This window comes from Oncorhynchus kisutch, linkage group LG6 (assembly GCF_002021735.2).
Source record: "Oncorhynchus kisutch isolate 150728-3 linkage group LG6, Okis_V2, whole genome shotgun sequence".
Taxonomy (NCBI): domain Eukaryota; kingdom Metazoa; phylum Chordata; class Actinopteri; order Salmoniformes; family Salmonidae; genus Oncorhynchus; species Oncorhynchus kisutch.
In genome coordinates, this window is record NC_034179.2 from 15,375,382 (window position 1) to 15,396,107 (window position 20,726).

At 45.3% G+C, this 20,726-nt stretch overlaps 1 protein-coding gene across 2 annotated transcripts in view; it reads left to right on the forward strand.

Moving 5' to 3' along the window:
• cntnap3 (contactin associated protein family member 3) overlaps nucleotides 1–20,726 on the forward strand; it is a 216,530-nt gene that overhangs the window by 67,173 nt on the left and 128,631 nt on the right. For both annotated transcript variants that reach the window (XM_020484881.2, XM_031826267.1), the window contains exon 5: nucleotides 13,547–13,756. In XM_020484881.2, the coding sequence (XP_020340470.1) occupies nucleotides 13,547–13,756 (210 nt within the window). The remainder of the gene's footprint in view (nucleotides 1–13,546; nucleotides 13,757–20,726) is intronic.

Below are 20,726 nucleotides of genomic sequence, written 5' to 3' on the forward strand. Positions count from 1 at the left end.
GACAGAGGACTGTGAGACAAGGGCTTAATCCTGGAAACATGAAAAGTAGGGTGAACACAAAGGGTACGGGGCAACAACATATGGACAGAAGTGGGACTAATGACTCTAGAAATGGGGAAAGGACCAATGAAACGGTGGGAAAGTTTATGGGATTCTACCCGGAGGGGTAGGTCCCGAGTGGACAACCATACCCTCTGCCTGACCCAATAGTGAGGATCCAGAGTCCGGTGGTGTTCCGCTTGTCAACGATACCTGGAGGTAGTCTTGAGAAGAACCGCCCAAGCTCTTTTCCAGGTACACCGATTGCGGCGGACGAACATCTCTGCTGAATGTATGTTGACCTCCACTTCTTGCTCTGGAAAGAGCGGGGGCTGATACCCTATGGAGCATTCGAAGGGGGATAGTCCAGTGGTGGAGCAGGGGAGAGTGTTCCTGGCATATTCCACCCAGACCAGTTGCCAACTCCAGGTGGTGGGGATACTGGCAACAAGACACCGGAGTGCCATCTCCATATCTTGATTTTCTCGCTCCGACTGGCCGTTAGATTGGGGATGAGACCCAGAGGACAGGCTGGCTGACGACCCGATAAGAATGCAGAACGTCTTCCAGAATTGGGACGAGAACTGAGGACCTTGGTCTGAGACAATGTCATCCGGGAGCCATGGATTCGGAAGACATGCTGCACCATAAGCTGGACCGTCTCCTTGGCTGAAGTTAACTTCGGAAGAGGGATGGAAATAGGTGGCCTTGGAGAATCTGTCAACCACCGTCAGGATGGTGGTGTTGCCATCTGACGGGGAAAGCCCAGTGACAAAATCCAGGGAAATATGGGACCAGGAGCGATGAGGGACAGGGAGTGGCTGTAGGGGGCCAGAGAGAGCTTGCCGCGGAGTCTTGCTTTGTGCGCACCATGCATGCGGCGACAAAGGCCGAGACATCAGGAACCATGGTGGGCCACCAGAACCGTTGATGGAGGAAAGCCCTTGTTCGACGAGTACCAGGATGACAGGTAAGCCTGGAGGAGTGAGCCCATTCCAGGACCTGAGACCGGACCGAATCAGGAGCAAACAGCCAGTTAGTTGGACCTCCCCCCAGGGTCCGTCTGGGAACACTGTGCCCTGCGAACCAGAGCCTCAATTCCCGAAACAACAGAAGCCGCCAAACAAGAGGCAGGGAGGATTGTCTCAAATTCAGAGGGAGTGGCAGTGGAACTGTATAGACGGGATAGAGCGCCCGGCTTCACGTTCTTTGACATTGGTCGGGAGGAGATGGTGAAATTGAACCTGGTAAATAGCAGAGCCCAACGAGCTTGCCTTGGGTTGAGCTTGGCATTACAAAGGTATTCTACATTTTAATGATCCGTCCATACCAGGAATGGATGTTCCGCCCCTTCCTGCCAGTGTCTCCACTCCTCCAGAGCCATCTTCACAGCTAGGAGTTCCCGGTTTTCAACATCATCGTTCCTTTCCGCAGAATTGAAATGATGGGACATGAAGGCACAGGGAAGAAGCTTTTGGTCCTGGACGGATAGCTGGGAAAGAACGGCCCCTACTCCCACGTCAGAAGCATCAACTTCCACCACAAACTGACAAGTTGGGTCTGGATGGATGAGGATAGAAGCAGTAGTGAATTGCTGCTTAAAGATCCCCAAAGGCCTTGTCCGCTGCTGGAGACCATGTGAACGGTACCTTGGGAGAGGTGAGTGCAGAGAGGGGAGCCGCCAGGTTGCTGTGGCCCCGAATGAAACTGCAATAGAAATGAACAAAACCCAGTAACCATTGGAGCTGCACCCTGGACGTGGGCTGTGGCCAATCCACCACCACCCTCACCTTCTCTGGATCCATCTGTGCATTCCCCTCAGCTCTAATGTATCCTAGAAAGGAGATAGTGGAGCGGTGGAACTCACACTTCCCTGTAGAGGTTCAAAAGCTGAGGAGAGGAGTGGTAGAGGGTACCGATTAAAAAATATATATATATATTGTTGAGACCCTGGTAATCTTTACATGGATGCAGGGTCTTGTCCTTTTTCCCCACAAAGAAGAATCCTGCGGCGCAGGATAGGCAGAAGGACGAATGCTCCCAACAGCCAGTGAGTCTTCAATGTACTCCTCCATGGCCTTAGTCTCAGATCCGGACAGGGAATAGAGCTGGCCTCGAGGTGGTGTGGTGCCCAGAAGGAGGTCAATAGCACAATCATAGGGATGATGTGGAGGAAAGGAGGTAGCACGAGCTTTGCTGAAAACCTCCAGGAGGTCATGATACTCTCCGGGCACGGCAGAGAGATCCGACGCCGTACTTAATATTGGAGACAGACGTTTCGAGGATGGGTGCGCCGCCTTTGAATGGCAAAATGGGCTCCAACCCAACAGAATGGATCCCATAGTCCAGTCAATATCTGGGTTGTGTTTTTGGAGCCAAGAAAAAACGAAAACAACAGGTATGTGGGGAGACTCAATGAGGAGGAGCTGAATTGACTCGCTGTGGTTTCTAGATACCCGCATATTTAGGGGAATTCTGCTGTGCGTGACTCTACCAATGGCGCGACCGATCCAGTGCCCTGGCATCCATGGGAACAGAGAGGAGTTGAGTATTGATACCCAGTTCTGATACAAGGGTAGCGTCCATAAAACCCTAATCTGCCCCAGAGTCAATAAGCACCCTTAGACTGGTCTCCCCACAGCAAGCTCACAGAAAAAGGAGTATGGGTAATGGGACTTTTACTGGGAACCCTCTGACTCACCAGAGTGCTTGTACCTACTAAGGTGTCTGGTCTCTTAACTGGGCAGGTGGCTATATAATGTCCTACAGCTCCACAATACAGACAGCAATTGGAGCTTAGCCTGCGGGAATGTTCCCTAGGTGATAACCTAGTCCTTCCCAGTTGCCTAGGTTCTGGTGTGTCAGACTCACCCGTCATCGATGATTCTCGAGGAGGCTCGGGTGGCTTCAGATCCTCTCTGAAAAATATCCTTTGAGGACTTCCAGATACCTTCGACAATGAGCGAGCCACTGTGGATGAACGAGTGTGACCCAGGCCAGACCTCCTCTCACTCCTGCATTCCCTTAGCCGCCCATCAATTCTAATGGTGAGGGCAATGAGGGAATCATAGTCCACCGGCAATTCCCGAGCAGCTAGCTCATCCTTTATCACCTCAGATAGTCCGTGAAGGAAGGTATCGAAAAAGGGACTCAGGATTCCAGGCACTCTCGGGGCCAATGTGCAAAAATCAACAGCGTAGTCTGCCACACGATGGGAATTTTGATGTAATTCAAGACGTTTAGGGGCCACCTCTCTCCCGGATACCGGAGAATTGAACACCTTCCTCACCTCCGCCATGAAATCCTCCAGATGATGACAAATGACGGATTGTTGCTCCCAAACAGCCATCGCCCAGGAGAGCGCCCTTCCCGACATTAATGTAATAATATATGCTATCTTAGATCGGTCCGAAGGGAACGAAGATGACTGTAGCTCAAAAATAAGGGAGCATTGAGAATGAGAACCCTGGCAGGTACCAGGATCCCCAAAGTAAGGCTCCGGAGGAGGTAAGCGGGGTTTGCGGGGAGCCGAAGTAGGCTGTACAAACTCAGCACTCATAGAGAAAAAGTTATTGGGTGGTTTGGGGTTATCAGAGGTGGTAGCCTGCCTATGAGCTAACTCCCTGATTTGCTCCATTATAGCCTTAAACCCCTGGTCGTAGCGTTCCGTCAGGGAACGAAGCCCTTCCTGAAGTAGCTCCTCATGCCTCCCAGTGGTGGCTCCCTGCAGGGAGACAGCGTGGCGGAGCTGGTCCAGGTCTGCTGGGTCTGTCATGGCCAGTTCGTACTATAAGGGCTCAGGGCCAGACCCAGATGCAGACACGGGAGGAAGATGGTTTGAGTATTTTATATTTATTAGTTCCAAAAATCGTAGGCAAGAGAATGGTCATGGACAGGCAAAAGGTCAAAACCAGATCAGGAGGTACAGAGGGACAGGCAGGCTCGAGGTCAGGGCAGGCAGACTGGTCAGGCAGGCGGGTACGGAGTCCAGAAAACAGGCAATGGTCAAACCGGGAGGACTAGCAAAAGCGAGAATAGCAAAGCAGGAGCACGGGAAAAACACACTGGTTGACTTGAAAAAGACAAGACGAACTGGCACAGAGAGACAGGAATCACCGGATTAATTACACTGGAGAAAATAATCAGAACCTGGAGGGGGTGGAGACAATCACAAGGACAGGTGACACAGATCAGGGCGTGACAATTTTTGCAAATGTCTAAAAATAAAAAACAGAAATACCTTATTTTCTTAAGTATTCAGACCCGTTGCTATGTGTAGGTGAGGATTTGGTAGACTATATTCTTTAGGTTTTACTTGATGTGTTTGCTCCCGTGTGCTGTTAAGGGCACAGATGACAAACAGGTAGGATTCCAGTTGTGGTGGTTTAATAACGCTGAAGATGCACAGGCACGGAACAGCACCGCACAGTTTATGTAGTGTGGATGGACTAAGGCACTTAGTGGTTAGGCAACTTGCTTCAACCAAAGTGTGTGTGTGTGTGATCTGCAAGTACAGAGATTCATAAAGATACATTAGTGAATGACAGACTACAATTTCCAATTCACATCTCTTATAAACAATATGCATGGATATAACATGACTATGATGACGTAATGCTACAGTGGGGAGAACAAGTATTTGATACACTGCCGATTTTGCAGGTTTTCCTACTTACAAAACATGAACAGGTCTGTAATTTTTATCATAGGTACACTTCAACTGTGAGAGACGGAATCTAAAACAAAAACACAGAAAATCACATTGTATGATTTTTAAGTAATGAATTTGCATGACATAAGTATTTGATCACCTACCAACCAGTAAGACTTCCGGCTCTCACAGACCTGTTAGTTTTTCTTTAAGAAGCCCTCCTGTTCTCCACTCATTACCTGTATTAACTGCACCTGTTTGAATTCGTTACCTGTATAAAAGACACCTGTCCATACACTCAATCAAACAGACTCCAACCTCTCCACAACGGCCAAGACCAGTGAGCTGTGTAAGGACATCAGGGATAAAATTGTAGACCTGCAGAAGGCTGGGATGGGCTACAGGACAATAGGCAAGCAGCTTGGTGAGAAGGTAACAACTGTTGGCACAATTATTAGAAAATGGAAGAAGTTCAAGATGACAGTCAATCACCCTCGGTCTGGGGCTCCATGCAAGATCTCACCTCGTGGGGCATCAATGATCATGAGGAAGGTGAGGGATCAGCCCAGAACTACACGGCAGGACCTGGTCAATGACCTGAAGAGAGCTGGGACCACAGTCTCAAAGAAAACCATTAGTAACACACTACGCCGTCATGGATTAAAATCCTGCAGCGCATGCAAGGTCCCCCTGCTCAAGCCAGCGCATGTCCAGGCCCGTCTGAAGTTTGCCAATGACCATCTGGATGATCCAGAGGTCATGTGGTATGATGAGACAAAAATTGAGCTTTTTGGTCTAAACTCCACTCGCCGTGTTTGGAGGAAAAAGAAGGATGAGTACAACCCCAAGAACACCATCCCAACCGTGAAGCATGGAGGTGGAAACATCATTCTTTGGGGATGCTTTTCTGCAAAGGGGTCAGGACGACTGCACCGTATTGAGGGGAGGATGGATGGGGCCATGTATCGCGAGATCTTGGCCAACAACCTCCTTCCCTCAGTAAGAGCATTGAAGATGGGTCGTGGCTGGGTCTTCCAGCATGACAACGACCCGAAACACACAGCCAGGGCAACTAAGGAGTGGCTCCGTAAGAAGCATCTCAAGGTCCTAGAGTGGCCTAGCCAGTCTCCAGACCTAAACCCAATAGAAACTCTTTGGAGGGAGCTGAAAGTCCGTATTGCCCAGCGACAGCCCCGAAACCTGAAGGATCTGGAGAAGGTCTGTATGAAGGAGTGGGCCAAAATCCCTGCTGCAATGTGTGCAAACCTGGTCAAGAACTACAGGAAATGTATGATCCTTGTAATTGCAAACAAACGTTTCTGTACCAAATATTAAGTTCTGCTTTTCTAATGTACCAAATACTTATGTCATGCAATAAAATGCAAATGAATTACTTACAAATCATACAATGTGATTTTCTGGATTTTTGTTTTAGATTCTGGCTCTCACAGTTGAAGTGTACCTATGATAAAAATTACAGACCTCTACATGCTTTGTAAGTAGGAAAACCTGCAAAATCGGCAGTGTATCAAATACTTGTTCTCCCCACTGTATACAGGACCATATAGCGCAATACAACGTGACTGTGACTGCACTAGTTTGAGAATAAAGGGGTGCTGCCGCACGTGTATATCACCATCTTCAGTACAGGCTAAAATGGCACAATTAACTTGAATACCTCTAAATAGTGAAATACAGTGTAATCAAATCATTTTATGTATCACTTGCGCTGAATACAACAGATGTAGACCTTACAGTGAAATTATTACTTACAAGCCCTAACCAGCAGTGCAGTCATACAGTTGAAGTCGGAAGTTTACATACACTTAGGTTGGAGTCATTAAAACTCGTTTTTCAACCACTCCACAAATTTCTTGTTTTAACAAACTATACTTTTGGAAAATTGGTTAGGACATCTACTTTGTGCATGACACAAGTAATTTCTCACAACATTTTTGACAGATTATTTCATTTATAATTCACTTTATCACTTTTCCAGTGGGTCAGAAGTTTACATACATTAGGTTGACTGTGCCCTTTCTAGGGCAGGCGTTCCGGTAGCGGAACCCCTCGACAACATTCCGCTGAAAAGGCAGCGCGCGAAATTCACAAATATTTTTTTTTAATATGTAACTTTCACGCATTAACAAATCCAATATAGCAAATGAAAGAAACTTCTTGTTAATCTACCCATCGTGTCCGATTTAAAAAATGCTTTACAGCGAAAGCACAACATATGATTGTTAGATCACCGCAAGTCAAAAAAACACACAGCCATTTTTCCATGCAAAGATAGTCACAAAAAGCAGAAATATCGACAAAATTAATCACTAACCTTTGATGATCTTCATCAGATGACCCTCATAGGACATCATGTTACACAATACATGTATGTTTTGTTTGATAATGTGCATATTTATATCCAAAAATCTTAGTTTACATTGGCGCGTTACGTGCAGTAATGTTTTGATTCCAAAACATCCTGTGATTTTGAAGAAATACTCATAACATTGATAAAAGATACAAGTGTTATTCACATAATTAAAGATAGACTTCTCCTTAATGCAACCGCTGTGTCCGATTTTTAAAAAAGCATAACGGCGCTCAGAGCCCAATCCAGCCAGAGATATATCCGCTATGTTGGAGTCAACAGAAGTTAGAAATAACACTATAAATATTCACTTACCTTGATGATCTTCATCAGAAGGCACTCCCAGGAATCCCAGTTCGACAATAAATGACTGAAAAGCACTGGAACGAGAGATAACACTCTCGTGACCGCGCGTCATGAGACCAAGGCACTCTGCCAGACCACTGATTCAAACAGGTCTCATGAGCCCCTCCTTTATAGTAGAATCCTCAAACAAGTTTCTAAAGACGGTTGACATCTAGTGGAAGCTGTAGGAAGTGCAACTTGACTCCTTAGACACTGTGTATTCGGTAGGCCAAGCTTTGAAAAACTACAAACCTCAGAGTTCCCACTTCCTGGTGGATTTGTCTCGGGTTTTCGCCTGCCATATGAGTTGTGTTATACTCAGACATCTTTCAAACAGTTTTTGAAACTTCGGAGTGTTTTCTAGCCAATACTACTAATAATATGCATATATTAGCATCTGGGACAGAGTAGGAGGCAGTTCACTCTGGGCACGCTATTCATCCAAAAGCGAAAATGCTGACCGCTGTCCCAAAAAGGTTAAAGAGCAGCAGTAAAATAACAATAGCGATGCTATAAACAGGGGGCACCGGTACAGATTGTGTAAAGGGGGGGCAATGCAAATTGTCCTCGGAAGACATTTGATTAGATGTTGAGGAGTCTAATGGCTTGGGGATAGAAGCTGTTTAGAAGCTTCTTGTACCTAGACTTGGCGCTCCGGTACCACTTGCCATACGGTATCAGAGAGAAGAGTTTTTCTTAGACAATTTCTAGGGCCTTCCTCTGACACCGCGTGGTATAGAGGTCTGGGATGGCAGGAAGCTTGGCCCCAGTGATGTACTGGGCCATACACACTACCTTCTGTAGTTCCTTGCGATCGGAGGCCGAGCAGTTGCCATACCAGGCAGTGATGCTCTCGATGGTGCAGTTGTAGAGCCTTTTGAGGATCTGAGGACCCATGCCAAATCTTTTCAGTCTCCTGAGGGGGAATAGGTTTTGTCGTGCCCTCATCACGAATATCTTGGTGTGCTGTGGACACCAAGGAACTTGAAGCTCTCAACCTGCTCCACTGCCGCCCAGTCGATGAGAATGGGGATGTGCTCAGTCCTCCTTTTCCTGTAGTCCACAATCATCTCCTTTGTTTTGATCACATTGAGGGAGTGTTTGTTGTCCTGGCACCACACGGCCAGTCTCTGATGTTCTCCCTGTAGGATGTCTCGTCGTTGTCTGTGATCAGGCCTACCACTGTTGTGTCGTTGGCAAACTTAATGATGGTATTGGATTCATGCCTGGCCGTGCAGTCATGAGTGAACAGGGAGTACAGGAGGGGATGGAGCCCGCACCCCTGAGTGACCACCGTGTTGAGGATCAGAGTGGGGGATGTGTTGTTACCTACCCTTACCACCTGGGGGCGGCACGTCAGGATGTCCAGGATCCAGCTGCAGAGGGAGGTGTTTAGTTTTTAAAGGTCTTACTCACATCGGCTGCAGAGAGCTTGATCACACAGTCTTCCGGAACAGCTGATGCTCTCATGGATGTTTGTGTTACTTGCCTCGAAGCAAGCATATAAGTAATTTAGCTTGTCTGGTTGGCTTGTGTCACTTAGCAGGGTTCGCCTGTGCTTCCCTTTGAAGTCTGTAATAGTTTGCAAGCCCTGCCACATCCGACGAGCGTTGGAGCCGGTGTAGTACTTTTTGAGCTGGAAATTGTTGTTCTGACTAAATAAGCAATAAAAACTGGCCTTCTTTAGACTAGTTGAGTATCTGGAGCATCAGCATTTGTGGATTTGATTGAAAATGCCTGAAACAAAGTACTTTCTTCTGAAACTCATCAGTCTATTCTTGTTCTGAGAAATGAAGGCTATTCCATGCGAGACATTGCAAAGAAACTGAAGATCTCGTACAACGCGGTGTACCACTCCCTTCACAGAACAGCACAAACCGGCTCTAACCAGAATAGAAAGAGGAGTGGGAGGCCCCAGTGCACAACTGAGAAAGAGGACAAGTACATTAAAGTGTATAGTTTGAGAAACAGATGCCTCACAGGTCCTCAACTGGCAGCTTCATTAAATAGTATCCGCAAAACACCAGTCTCAACGTCAACAGTGAAGAGGCGACTACGGATGCTGGCCTTCTAGTCAGAGTTGCAAAGAAAAAGCCATAACTCTGTCCAGTTTCTGTGTTCTTTTGCCCATCCTAATCTTTTATTTTTATTGGCCAGTCCGAGATATGGCAATGCACTGGGGGACATTATCCTATACCAATATAGGGTTAATGATATAATAACCAAAACAGAGGTAGCCAGCTCACAATTGCTAGCTCGCAGTTGAAACTAATTAGCATAACCATAAATATGACATTATCTTCACAGAGTGCATCTTCAGACAAGATATGAAATATGTACTAACATGGCTAACACAATGAAAGCTAACTAGTGGGAAAACACAAGGATGGCTGGAACTTTCTCTCACTTGACTACTCACGAGCTGACCTTCTCTGAGCTGGAGATAACACAGTATGCTCTGCTCCACTTCACTGGTGGGCGGAGCTCCAGCTCTGATATGATGAACTAACATTATTGAAATGATTAACTACAAATACTTCAGACTTTTCTACTGCCACCCCTGAATTCACTATGTTAATTCACTCCTAAGAAAGTCTCAATACTTAACTTGACTATCTTAACTCTCTCTTGCATACATATCTTACCCAGACCTAACAGACATGATACGAGATGTGCAGGGGTGTTTAGCCGCTCCATCAACAGAGGATTTGGCTAGGTATAACCACTAATAACAAAAAACTCTAGCCCCTTACATAAATGATGAAAAGGGTTCTCTGCTCAAGTGGAGAAGAGAAGCTGCTGTCCGTAACAGCCTGGCGTAGCTACAGCTCTGATATGATTATCTACGAAATACTTTACAGCCTTTGTACACTATGAGACTCGAAAATTGAGCTAAGGTGCATCCTGTTTCAATTGATCATCCTTCAGATGTTTCTACAACTTGATTGTGGAGTCCACCTGTGGTAAATTCAATTGATTGGACATTATTTGGAAAGGGACACACCTAAGGTCCCACAGTTGACAGTGAATGTCAGAGCAAAAACCAAACCATGAGGATGAAGGAACTGTCCATATAGCTCCGAAACAGGATTGTGTCTAACCACAGATCTGGGGAAGGGTACCAAAACATTTCTGCAGCATTTAAGGTCCCCAAGAACACAGTGACCTCCATCATTCTTAAATGGAAAAAGTTTGGAACCACCAAGACTCTTCCTAGAGCTGTCCGCTCATCCAAACTGAGCAATCTGGGGAAATGGAAGGCATCAGGGTTGACAGAGCTCCAGAGTTCCTCTGTGGAGACGAGAGAAACTTCCAGAAGGATAACCATCTCTGCAGCACTCCACCAGTCGGGCCTTTATTGTAGAGTGGCCAGATAGAAGCCACTTCTCAGTAAAAGGTACATTACAGCCTACTTGGAGTTTGCCAATAGGCACCTAAAGGACTCTCAGATAATGGGAAACAAGATTTGCCCTGAATGCCAAGTCTGGAGGAAACCTGGCATCGTTCCTGCGCTGTAGCACGGTGGTGGCAGCATCATGATGTGGAGACTAGTCAGGATTGAGGGAAAGATGAACACAGCAAAGTAAAGATACCCTTGATGATAACCTGCTCCAGAGCGCTCTGGACCTCAGACTGGGGCGAAGGTTCAATTTCCAACAGGAAAATGACCCTAAGCCAAGCCAAGGCAACGCAGGAGTGGCTTCGAAACAAGTCTCTGAATATCCTTGAGTGGCCCAGCTAGAGCCTGGACTTGAACCCGATCGAACATCTCTGAAGAGACCTGAAAATAACTGTGCAGGGACGCTCCCTATCCAACCTGACAGAGTTTGAGAGGATCTGCAGAGAAGAATGGGAGAACCTCCCCAAATACAGGTGTGCCAAGCTTATAGCGTCATACCCAAGAAGACTTGAGGCTGTAATCGCTGCCAAAATTGATTCAACAATGTGATTTATTTCATTATTATTCTTTTTTTCATTTGCAAAAATTCTAAACCTGTTTTTCATTATGGGGTATTGTATGTAGATTGATGACGAAAACAAACACTTTTATGCATTTTAGAATAAGGCTGTAATAAGGTTCTGAATACTTTCCGAATATTGTGTGTGTGTACATTATTTTGTTAGACTTTTTCACTCAGATATCATATTAAAAACTGGAAACCTTTCTCTCCACCCTATGGTAAAATGTGTGGAATTGCAGAACATTAGCTGTAAAACTGCACCATTTTCTTTCTGCCCCTTTGAATGTAAAAAAATTATAATTGCATGACATTAGTTAGACAAGTGCAAAATCTTCTCTCTGCCCCATGGCAAAATGTGTATAATTGCACCAAACTTATTTTAAAACTGCAACATTTTCTCTATGCCCAATAGCAAAATGTGCAGATTAGCAGGAATTAAACTCTGAAACAAACCCAAAAAATACTTAGGGCACCTAAAAGGCTAGGGCCGGCTCTGACTGCGGCCCCTCATCAGCCACAGCGGCCCCTCATGATGAGTTCAGATTTTTCATGGTCCCCACCCACATCAAAGTTTTCCATCTTTGCATTATTACAATGAGAATACTGTAATCTGGTTGTATTGACGTTGTTGCATATGTCCAGTATTAAACAATGCTAGGGAAGGACTGTACGTGTACTAACTGCATGCTCTTTTCTGTGGATGAGCCAACAAACAATATGCAAAATATCCATTTATTTTCTTTTTCATCACTGTTGTCATTTCTGTTTACAGCGAGCATGTCTCACACAGACATCCATATCTGTTATGTCTCACACTGTGGCTCTGTTTCTCCCTCAGTCCAACAACCTGTCCCTGGATTGTTTGTTTTTTAATCAGTCCTCCATTGTAGAGCGGTGATTTATGATGTATATTAAACAAATATATGAATAGTTTTGTGTTCTTTTTGTATGCAGCACTATTGGGAGGAGATGTATTAAATTGTGGATAAAGCGAGGACAGAGTGGATTTGTTTTGATATTTTATATTGTGTTTTGAATGATTATACATAAGAGCAGACAGTTTTACTCTTAAAACGATTATTGCCCACGGTTTGTTTATACTTATTTAACTGGCTTTTGGCTATGGAACAGCATTCTGAAGGGTTTATGTTTTAACCCTCAGTGACTGCTACCTGTGCTATAGGTATTATTATTCTGTAATGACCATTTAACAATGTAATTTGTAACCGTGAAAGTAAATGCCAGGGAAATAGGCCTGTAATCCCAAAATGACATATGTTTAAGTATGTCATATTCAACTTACAATGCATTGCAAACAATATCAATAAGGTAAAAGCATAAGATAAAAGGTCAGTACTCTCACATTAAAGTCTTCTTTAGTCTTTAACCACAGCTCTTCAATCATAATCATGAAAAAGACTGATCTAGTGATTGAAGTGGTTTGATGTGTGACGGACCAAGGCTACCCTGCCTCATTAGAGGCAGTTAAGTAAGGAGAAATTAGCTTCGGCTCTAAATCTCACTCAACCAGCACACACTGGAGCCTATAATGCACATCTAATTGCTAATAAAAACACTGAACGCAATGAATGGCTGCCACTGAGTGTGAATAACGTCTCTACTATTCTCTTCAGTATCCCAGTGGTCAAATCTGGTTGAAATTGGCTCATTACAACCAGCATTACAGCTGATGTTATTTCAACAAGTGTTTCCCACTGGGTTTCTGAATAGAATGTATGCATTTGTTTTCCTGCTGAAGATGAGGGTTGTGATTTTAACTTCTACTATCACAGGTTCGTAATGTAGTCCCTTATAGCTCAGTTGGTAGAGAATGGCGCTTGCAATGCCAGGGTTGTGGGTTTGAGTCCTAAGGGGGACCACTATGAAAATGTATGGACCCAGTACTGTAAGTCGCTCTAGATAAGAGCATCTGCTAAAATATAAACAATTAAATGTCAAGTTTGCAGTGTTGAATTGTACTACCATCCTCTACTGTATAATCTTTACTTGTAAATGTGTTGGTTGTACTACTATACTCTGCAGTATAATCTTTACTTGTGAATGTGTTTGTTGTACAGTACTACTATAGTCTACTGTACAATCTTTACTTGTGAATGTGTTGTACAGTACTACTATACTCTACTGTATAATCTTTACTTGTAAATGTGTTGTTTGCAGAGTCTGATGTGGCAAGGTTTGACGGCAGCAGCTGCTTGCTCTACAGGTTCAGCCCTAACCCAACATCAAGTCAAACAGCCAAAGACACCATCTCTCTGAAGTTCAAAACCCTGCAGAACTCTGGGACCTTGATACACACAGAGGGACAAGATGATCACACCATCACGCTGGAGTTACACAAAGGAAAACTTTTACTCCATCTCAGAAAAGGTACAGTGGCCTCTAGTACAATAAAATCCATTTATCTCGCATGTCCTTTACGACGTTCACTATACTTTTTTTATGATAAATAGTTTTCACAGTATAGAATGTGTTTGGAGCTGACCCAGTGTTTTAGGGGAATAGCCTACCATAGTATGTTACATCAACTACTATACTTACTACGATGCACAGCAGACAGGGAAAGAAAGTTTCATGTTTACCAGGCATAAGTGGGGCTAAACTTCAGGTGGTGTTATGTTCTCAGCTTGTCAGACTGTCCAAGGCATCAACATATGGTGCACCTCTTAGCAGGACCATCTGTCTGTTGCATACCACTAGGGTTGAGAGAGAGACACCTCTCTATCTTCACAGGGAGGTTAGTACAGTAGATATCCACTAAGCACTATCAGCACACGGAGCACACCCACACCCAAACACACACACACACACACATACACTGTACTATCAGCACACTAAACATGTCTAATACACAGCAGACCTACACATAATTATTGAGACCCTTACGATAACTTAGGACCATAATAAATTCTGCAACTACTGAATGATTTAAGGATACCTTATTGCTGCAATCTGCAGTTTGCTGTTTACTGTAGTTGGTTACTTAGGTTATCCAATCCAAAACCCAATAAAGGGTCTTTACTGTGGGATGCTCTGCTATTCATTATTAGTTGAATAAAATGAAAACCCCACAATTTGTCACTGGAATAACGTGATTGTCAACATAATAAGAAGAGGAAATTAAAACAGCAGGTGACAGACTGGACCTGTGCCAAAACAGAATAAAAGGCAAAAAACAATCATAGTTTATCAAACTAGTTGAAGGGATCAAAATTGTCTGCTGCACTTAATCAATCCAAATGGCCATAGGCTACAGTACAACATTTTACACTACATGATGAGTAAGGTCATACTGAAGAGGGTTGTAACTTGTGAGTACACAAACTATTTGAGTGGCCGGGTTTAAACATTTAGTTTTTGGTTGAAGTAGTGATGAACCTGGATAGACCGGTCTCCTTGTCTGATCATCTTCTGCATATTTCAAAAACTCAGTTTATGAGAGTTTAAATCCATTTTTTATTTAACATTTATATATTTAACCAGGTTTTTCCATTGATGGCAAGAACTGGGGTTTCTACATGTATAGAAATTCCAATCATAACGCTTATAGGCAATTCGCTAGGCAGGTTAGGTTTTCTCTCTAGGGCCTAGAGTCTAGGCACTGCCATTTCTGTCTACCTTAGAGCCATGCCACATGCATGGCTCTGGCTAGAACTCTCCAATACACTGAATTTACTCAACAGCAGCTCCAGTTTTCCCTGCAATAGTTGTTCTCTTCTACACAATGTGATTGAATGATGCTGATAGTCAACTAGCCGACAGTAAACCATCGTTAGTGCTGTCATTTTTAAAGGAATGCTCAGAGGGAGAAAATGAAAACCATCCATTGTTATGATGGACGAGAGATTATGTCATTCTGTTTATCTTGATATGGACTGGCGCTGACAAAAGAACTGTGGCTCTGCCTCAATCAAAGCGTTTGTCGGGACGCTCTCCCTCTCTCCGTATTTTACATCACCCTTTCTCTCCTTCCGTCTGCCTCTTTATTTCTCTTTCCCTCTTCAAATCAAAATCAAATGTTGTTGGTCACATGCGCCGAATACAACAGGTGTAGACTTTACTGTGAAATGCTAACTTACAAGCCCCTTCCCAACAGTGCAGAGTTAAATAGTAAGACAAATATTTGACAAATAAAAAGGAAATGTTAACACAATAAAAACAATAATGAGGCTATATACAAGGGGTACCAGTACAGAGTCAATGTGCCGGGGTACCAGTACAGAGTCAATGTGCCGGGGTACCAGTACAGAGTCAATGTGCCGGGGTACCAGTACAGAGTCAATGTGCCGGGGTACCAGTACAGAGTCAATGTGCCGGGGTACCAGTACAGAGTCAATGTGCCGGGGTACCAGTACAGAGTCAATGTGCCGGGGTACCAGTACAGAGTCAATGTGCCGGGGTACCAGTACAGAGTCAATGTGCCGGGGTACCAGTACAGAGTCAATGTGCAGGGGTACCAGTACAGAGTCAATGTGCCGGGGTACCAGTACAGAGTCAATGTGCCGGGGTACCAGTACAGAGTCAATGTGCCGGGGTACCAGTACAGAGTCAATGTGCCGGGGTACCAGTACAGAGTCAATGTGCAGGGGTACCAGTACAGAGTCAATGTGCCGGGGTACCAGTACAGAGTCAATGTGCAGGGGGTACCAGTACAGAGTCAATGTGCCGGGGTACCAGTACAGAGTCAATGTGCCGGGGTACCAGTACAGAGTCAATGTGCCGGGGTACCAGTACAGAGTCAATGTGCAGGGGTACCAGTACAGAGTCAATGTGCCGGGGTACCAGTACAGAGTCAATGTGCAGGGGTACCAGTACAGAGTCAATGTGCCGGGGTACCAGTACAGAGTCAATGTGCCGGGGTACCAGTACAGAGTCAATGTGCCGGGGTACCAGTACAGAGTCAATGTGCCGGGGTACCAGTACAGAGTCAATGTGCAGGGGTACCAGTACAGAGTCAATGTGCCGGGGTACCAGTACAGAGTCAATGTGCAGGGGTACCAGTACAGAGTCATGTGCCGGGGTACCAGTACAGAGTCAATGTGCCGGGGTACCAGTACAGAGTCAATGTGCCGGGGTACCAGTACAGAGTCAATGTGCCGGGGTACCAGTACAGAGTCAATGTGCAGGGGTACCAGTACAGAGTCAATGTGCCGGGGTACCAGTACAGAGTCAATGTGCAGGGGTACCAGTACAGAGTCAATGTTGCCGGGGTACCAGTACAGAGTCAATGTGCCGGGGTACCAGTACAGAGTCAATGTGCAGGGGTACCAGTACAGAGTCAATGTGCCGGGGTACCAGTACAGAGTCAATGTGCAGGGTACCAGTACAGAGTCAATGTGCCGGGGTACCAGTACAGAGTCAATGTGCCGGGGTACCAGTACAGAGTCAATGTGCCGGGGTACCAGTACAGAGTCAATGTGCAGGGGTACCAGTACAGAGTCAATGTGCCGGGGTACCAGTACAGAGTCAATGTGCAGGGGTACCAGTACAGAGTCAATGTGCCGGGGTACCAGTACAGAGTCAATGTGCCGGGGTACCAGTACAGAGTCAATGTGCCGGGGTACCAGTACAGAGTCAATGTGCCGGGGTACCAGTACAGAGTCAATGTGCAGGGGTACCAGTACAGAGTCAATGTGCCGGGGTACCAGTACAGAGTCAATGTGCAGGGGTACCAGTACAGAGTCAATGTGCCGGGGTACCAGTACAGAGTCAATGTGCAGGGGTACCAGTACAGAGTCAATGTGCCGGGGTACCAGTACAGAGTCAATGTGCAGGGGTACCAGTACAGAGTCAATGTGCCGGGGTACCAGTACAGAGTCAATGTGCCGGGGTACCAGTACAGAGTCAATGTGCCGGGGTACCAGTACAGAGTCAATGTGCCGGGGTACCAGTACAGAGTCAATGTGCAGGGGTACCAGTACAGAGTCAATGTGCAGGGGTACCAGTACAGAGTCAATGTGCCGGGGTACCAGGTAGTTGAGGTCATTGAGGTAATAAAGTATGTACATGTAGGTACTGTAGTGGTAAAAGTAACTAGGCAATCAGGATAATTAATTTACAAAGTAGCATCAGCGTGTGTGAAGAGTGTGAGTGTGTGGCGTCAATATGCATGTGTTGTGTGAGTGATCATATTTAATGTATGTGTGTTGGAGTGTCAGAATAGTATGTGTGAGTGTGTGGGTGAAGTCTAGTGAGTGTACATACTGCATGAAAAATGTAATAATAAAGGGCGTCAATGTAAATAGTAGCCTTTTGATGAACTGTTCAGCAGTCTTATGGCACTCTGGTACCACTTGCCCTGCGGTAGCAGAAAGAACAGTCTATTACTTGGATGGCTGGAGTCTTTGACAAATTTTAACCCCTTCCTCTGACAATGCCTGGTATAGAGGTCCTGGAAGGCAGGGAGTTCGGCCTCAGTGAGGTACTGCCCTCTGTAGCACCTTCCGGTTGGATGCAGAGCAGTTGCTATACCAAGTGGTGATGCAGCCAGTCAAGATGCTCTCAATGGTGCAGCTGTAGAAAATTTTTAGGATCTTAGGGCCCACGCAAAATCTTTTCTTTCTCCTGAGGGGGAAGATGCGTACCTCTTCACGACTGTGTTGGTATGACTGGACCATGATAGGACCTTAGTGATGTGGACACCGAGGAATTTGAAACTCTCGACCCACTCCACTACAGCACTGTCGATGTGAATAGGGGCGTGTTCGCTCTCCATTTCCTGTAGTCCAGATCAGCTCCTTTGTCTGGCCGATATTGAGGGAGAGGATGTTGTACCGGCACTACACTGCCAGATCTTTGACCTCTTCCTTATAAGCTGTCTCATCGTCATTGGAGATTAGGCCTACCACCGTCGTGTCATCTGCAAACTTAATGATGGTGTTGGATTTGTGCGGGCCACACAGTCGTGGGTGAACAGGGAGTACAGGAGGGGACAGAGCACACACCCCTGAGGTGCTCCCATGTTGTGGGTCAGCATGGTGGATGTGTTGTTGCATAACCTCAACACCTGGGGGCAGCCCGTCAAGAAGTCCAGGATCCAGTTGCAGAGCGAATTGTTCCAGGGTCCTTAGCTTAATGATGAGCATGGAGAGCACTATGGTTTTGAACGCTGAGCTGTAGTCAATGAACATCATTCTCACCTAGGTGTTCCTTTTGTCCAGGTGGGAAAGGGCAGTGTGGAGTGCGATTGAGATTGCTTCATCTGTGGACCTGTTGGGGCAGTATGCGAATTGGAGTGGGTGCAGGGTTTCTGGGATCATGGTGTTGATCTCAGATATGACCAGCCGTTTGAAGCATTTCATGGTTTCATGCTTGAAACTTGTAGGTATTACAGACTGGGTCAGGGAAAGATTGAAAATGTCATTGAAGACACTTGCCAGCTGGTCAACGCATGTTTTGAGTACGCGTCCTGGTAACCTGTCTGGCTCTGCGGTCTTATGAATGTTAAGCTGTTTAAAGGTTTTACTCACATCTGCAATGGAGAGTGTGATCATACTGTTGTCCGGAACAGCTGGTGCTGTCACGCATAGTTCAGTGTTGCTTGTCTCGAAGCGAGCGTAGAAGGTATTTAAGTTGTCTGGTAGGCTTTAAGTTGTCTGGTAGGCTTTCAGCTGGGTTTCCCTTTGTAATCCATGATAGTTTGCAAGCCCTGCCACATCCGGCAAGCATCAGAGCCAGTGTAGTAGGATTCGATTTTAGTCCTGTGTTGATGCTTTTCATGTTTGATGGTTTGTTGGAGGGCATAGCGGGATTTCTTATAAATGTCCGGATTGGTGTCCCGCTCCTTGAAAGCAGCAGCTCTAGCTTTTAACTCAGTGCAGATGTTGCCCGTAATCCATGGATTCTGGTTGGATATGTACGTAGCGTCACTGTGGGGAAGACGTCATCGATGCACTTATTAATGAACTTTGACTGATGTGTTAAACTCCTCAATGCCATTGGATTAATCTTGGAACATACAGTATTCCAGTCTGTGGTAACGAAACAGTCATGTAGCTTAGCATCCGCGTCATCTGACCACTTCCAAATTGATTGTGTCACTGGTACTTCCTGTTTGAGTTTTTGCTTGGAAGAAGGAATCAGGAAAATAGAGTTATGGTCAGATTTGCCAAATAAAGGGCAACAGAGAGCTTTGTGTGTGGAGTGAAGGTTGTCCAGAGTTTTTTTTTAGGTGCACATATGCTGGTTGAAATGAGGTAAAATGGATTTCAGTTGGTTACCTTGTTATTTATAATCTGTAGCTCAGTTGGTAGAGCATGGCCCTTGCAACATAAGGATAGTGGGTTCAATTCCCAAGAAGGCCCATACATAAAATGTATGCATGCATGATTGTAAGTCACTTTGGATAAAAGTGTCTGCTAAATAGCGTGTATTATTTATCCGTTTTTTTCTTATTTTTTACATCTATCCTCTCTCTCCTTCCCCCTCTTCCCCCCTCTCTCCTTCCCCCTCTCCCCCTCCCCCTCTCTTTCCAATTTGTTTCATGCTGTAATTTACCAATGTAAGCTCTGTCTGTCTCTTTCACTCAGTCTTTCTCTTCTCTCTCACATGAATGTAATGTTGTGTCTATTGAATTAGTGTGACTCTTCCTCAGTTATAATGCAAGGTTGAATTATCTGCATAATTTAGGTCAGTACCTCTCTGACTGTGTATTAGACCTGAAGCTATAATTAAGCAGCCATTTACTCAAGAATCAAGTCAAATCCTGATAAGAAACAGTCCCAATACAGGACAGCATTGACATTGAGTCCTCTATACAGGATAGTAAAAGTGCCTGGAAAGCAACAGTAACCAGCATACTGTACCTCTCGTACCTTCAACGTTGATGGATGTCACAATATGACCATAACAATGTAGAGTAGACAGAGATGGTTATCTGGGGGGATTGACCTCTCTGCAGTTTACTATTGCCTTGTAACTCTTGTCATTCCCCTGTCAAGAAGCTTTCTCTGTGCAGTTTGTGTTACTGTGATGGCTAGCCTTAAATTAAACGCTATTCTCCTTGGTGCATCCTAGATGGCACCCTATTCCCGTCTTTGGACACTGTGCTATCTAACCTCCAAACAAGCTTCAATGCCATACAACACTCCTTCCGTGGCCTCCAACTGCTCTTAAACGCTAGTAAAACCAAATGCATGCTTTTCAACCGGTCGCTGCCTGCACCCGCATGCCCGACTAGCATCACCACCCTGGATGGTTCCGACCTAGAATATGTGGACGTCTATAAGTACCTAGGTGTCTGGCTAGACTGCAAACTCTCCTTCCAGACTCATATCAAACATCTCCAATCGAAAATCAAATCAAGAGTCGGCTTTCTATTCCGCAACAAAGCCTCCTTCAC